The 3,360-nt window shown below is 48.0% G+C and overlaps 1 protein-coding gene across 1 annotated transcript in view; it reads left to right on the forward strand.

Annotated features, from left to right (window-relative positions):
* Positions 1 to 3,360, forward strand: part of LOC132457925 (AT-rich interactive domain-containing protein 1B-like) — a 28,387-nt gene that overhangs the window by 15,123 nt on the left and 9,904 nt on the right. Inside the window, exons 3-4 of the mRNA XM_060052328.1 lie at positions 308 to 397; positions 3,105 to 3,294. Of these exons, the coding sequence (XP_059908311.1) occupies positions 308 to 397; positions 3,105 to 3,294 (280 nt within the window). The remainder of the gene's footprint in view (positions 1 to 307; positions 398 to 3,104; positions 3,295 to 3,360) is intronic.

Here is a 3,360-nt window from a genome sequence, read left to right on the forward strand (position 1 = left end):
CGTTAGTTCAAAGCCACTCCCCCAAAACATGTGACTAGCATGCTAGCTTTAGCAATAGGTCTTCCTAGCTTTGTGTACAACTCTGTTCATAAGGTAGATAGACAGACAGGCTGAGTAATATGATCGGACAGGCTTAGTACAGGCCTGAGACAGCCACAGATTTCATTTTTTTATTTTTTTGTCACAGCATTTGATTTGTTGATTGCTGTCAGGAGGTTAAGCAAAATTCGATGAATATGACATAAAATGCTTCCAAAATAAATTGCCTCCCACGTCTTTAATGTTTGTTCCTGGTTTTGGGTTGCAGGTCCCACCATGGCACCACAGAGTGCTGGGAACGTCTCGGATGGAGGTGGAGTCTCCCCAATGACACGCTCGCCCATGGCACAAGATAGAGGTTTGTGCGTGTGTGTGTGTATCTATGTGTCTCTTTATTGTGTAGGGTTAGCACAACGGGATCTGCATATGTAAATAGATATACTTTATTTCACATTATTTGATGATTTTGTGGATGCAAAAACAGTTACAGAGAAACACATTTCACTCACTCACAAATTTGCGAACTTCAATAATTTGTAATCGATAAAAAAAACGGCTGTTTTCTTTTAATCGCTCGATACACTGTCCATGACCATAAGCGGAGATAATCATATACAATCACGGATATATAATCTGAATCTTGTGTAATTGAAGGGTGTGATTATTCCACTTCCGTCCTTCCAGTTGTCTGAGCTGATTTACCTTCTCTGATTCACTGTAGACAGCTCTGGCTGTTGAGGTCTTTTGGTCGTCAGCAGCCCCATGCAAATGTTGCCTCAGCCTGCTTTCAATCAGCTGTTAGACACATAATTAAACAGGAACTCAGACGTTTCCTCCGACCTTCCCCTCGTTTTCCAATGATGCCGGCCTTAAAATGTATGCAAATGACCAAGATGAATTTACTCATCCACGCCAGCACCAAAACAAAGAAATAAGTCGAACATTCGGGTTGTTGCATAGCTGCAGTGAGTCAGGTGTGACCAGGACTTTAGAGAAGCATCTGGCCCCAGCACTGCGATTCCAGCTCGGGATCACTTAGGGTCCTTTACCTTGTGTCAGCCATCCTTTGACCTTTGACCTGTTACTGAATGCCCAGTCCGCAGCCCGGCGCTCATGAATACACCGGGTGATTTAAAGCTCGTCTTGAATGCGTCTAAAACCCCTTTCTGTCTCGTCCCCATCACACAGTGCTTGCCTGGCCCTTTTTTCAGACTGTTTCTCGAGCTAGAATGAAACAGTGACTGACCCCCACTCCCACCACAGCAGACCCTTACCTCCTAACCTTACACACACACACACACACACACACTCACACACACTTTTTGCCTCCCTAAAAGCTTCCCCTGCCTCGTCATTTCCATGAATCTGCTGCATGTCCCTCTTTCTTAAGTCCCTAGCTTCACGTTGCCTTTCCTTCCTCCCTCCTCGTCTCGCCCTCGCCGTCCCTCACACTGTATTCCCCTCGCCTCGCTAACTGCGTGTTGTTGTTCCTCTCAGGGCTTCATTCTCTTCGCCAAAGCGAGAAAGAGGCGGCTTGGTGTGTCTGCGCATTTATGCATGTTTGTGTGTGTGTGAATGTGTGTGTGTGGAGGGGGGAGAATTGAAAATGAACGAGAGAGGGAAAGAAGGGGAGAGCTAGAGAGTGTGAGAAAGAGCGAGAGGAAGGGAGAAATCCTTGAACGTGTTATTTGCTTTCAGCGCTGTCTGCACAATGTTCCTCTCCCCATCCATTTTCCAGGCAATTTAAGTACGGTATTACACAGTGTGTGTTTTATGCGTGTGTGTGCGTTGTTGTGTGTGTGTGTGTGTTTCCTCGCCGCACTCCCAGAATCCCCTTACCCTAATGGAAGCAAAACATTACAATAATGTCCTCGCTCCTTAAACCCGCCGCTCGCAGCCTAAGCACTTTCAGGCCCCGATCGCTCTGCTCCGTCTCTGCCTGCACCGCTCCTCCATAACACCCCCGCACTGGCTCTCTCTCTCCCTCTCTCTCCCTCTCTCTCTCTCTCTCTCTCTCTCTCTCTTCCCTCTCTCTCTCTCTCTCTCTCTCTCTCTCTCTCTCTCTCTCTCTCCCCCCTCTCTCTCTCTCTCCTGTGTTTCTCTCTCTCCCCCTCTCTCTCTCTCTCTCTGTGTTTCTCCCTCTCTCCCTCTCTCTCTCATCTTCTCTCTCTCTCTCTCTCTCTCTCTCTCTCTCTCTCTCTCTCTCTCTCTCTCTCTCTCTCTCTCTCTCTCGCCATCCCCTCTCGTGTCTTCTGTTTCTCTCTGCCCGTCCTGTTCCTCTCTCTCCATCTCCACCGTGCCTGCCTGTAATTCTGCTTACTTTGTTATCTTTGCCCAAATGCCGCCAGGCGCACGTACACATATGCAGCTTCAGACACACACACACAAAGACACACACGCAGACTCATGTGCCCACACAAACATTCATGTGCCCACACAGACAAACGCACACTCACACATACACACATTCATGGATACACTTTCACAGATGGACACACACACAGACGCACACAAACACACAAAAATAAGTATTCCTATCGCTTTACTCCCCTTTTCCTTCTACATACATTATATGTACGGAGGCAAGAACAATAGCCTTCAGTGTGAGTGTCTCCTACGCTCCACCCACCGTTGATCATCAAGCAGCCATTCTTTGCCTCCATAGTCTATAGTGTTTCAGAGCTATAGGGGTGGACTATTATACGTACTCCACTTAGCACAACTTTATGCCTCAATATCACCTCCAACCAGCTTGGGATTTTGAGTCCATAAGACATACACACTGTTCTACGTTTTGAGAGTCAACGTGGCTGTCTGATATGTATCGACGGAGCCTCTGTTGGACTGTGGGAAGCTACTCTGTATCATGGGACCAGGCCAGGATTTATAAAACGTATCATTACTTTCTGCCCTAGCCATGCTCTCTGAACCCTCATTGGAAATGAGGTTAGCATCTATTGGCAGTTTACAAGCAGATTAGTTATTTGTTGGATGTGTGTTGTGGATGTGTGTGGTGCGTATGTGTGTGCTTGTGTGTGGATGTGGCGGTTCCCGTGTGTTTTAAGGGTTCCTGTCCAACATGCAGAGGAACCTGACAGGGTCCCAGTTCTCCTCCTCCAGTCGGGCCCCCCTATGTCTCCTATACCCTCCCCTGGGGCCCGGCTTATCAGGGCATGGGCCCTTACTCACAGAGTGGCCCCCAGGATCCTACGGCCCCCAGGGATCACAGTTTGAACACCCAGGTAAGAGCTGCCAGTCTCATCCAATACACACACACACACACACACACACACACACACACACACACACACACACACACAC

Source organism: Gadus macrocephalus, chromosome 5, assembly GCF_031168955.1.
Source record: "Gadus macrocephalus chromosome 5, ASM3116895v1".
NCBI classification, from domain to species: Eukaryota; Metazoa; Chordata; class Actinopteri; order Gadiformes; family Gadidae; genus Gadus; species Gadus macrocephalus.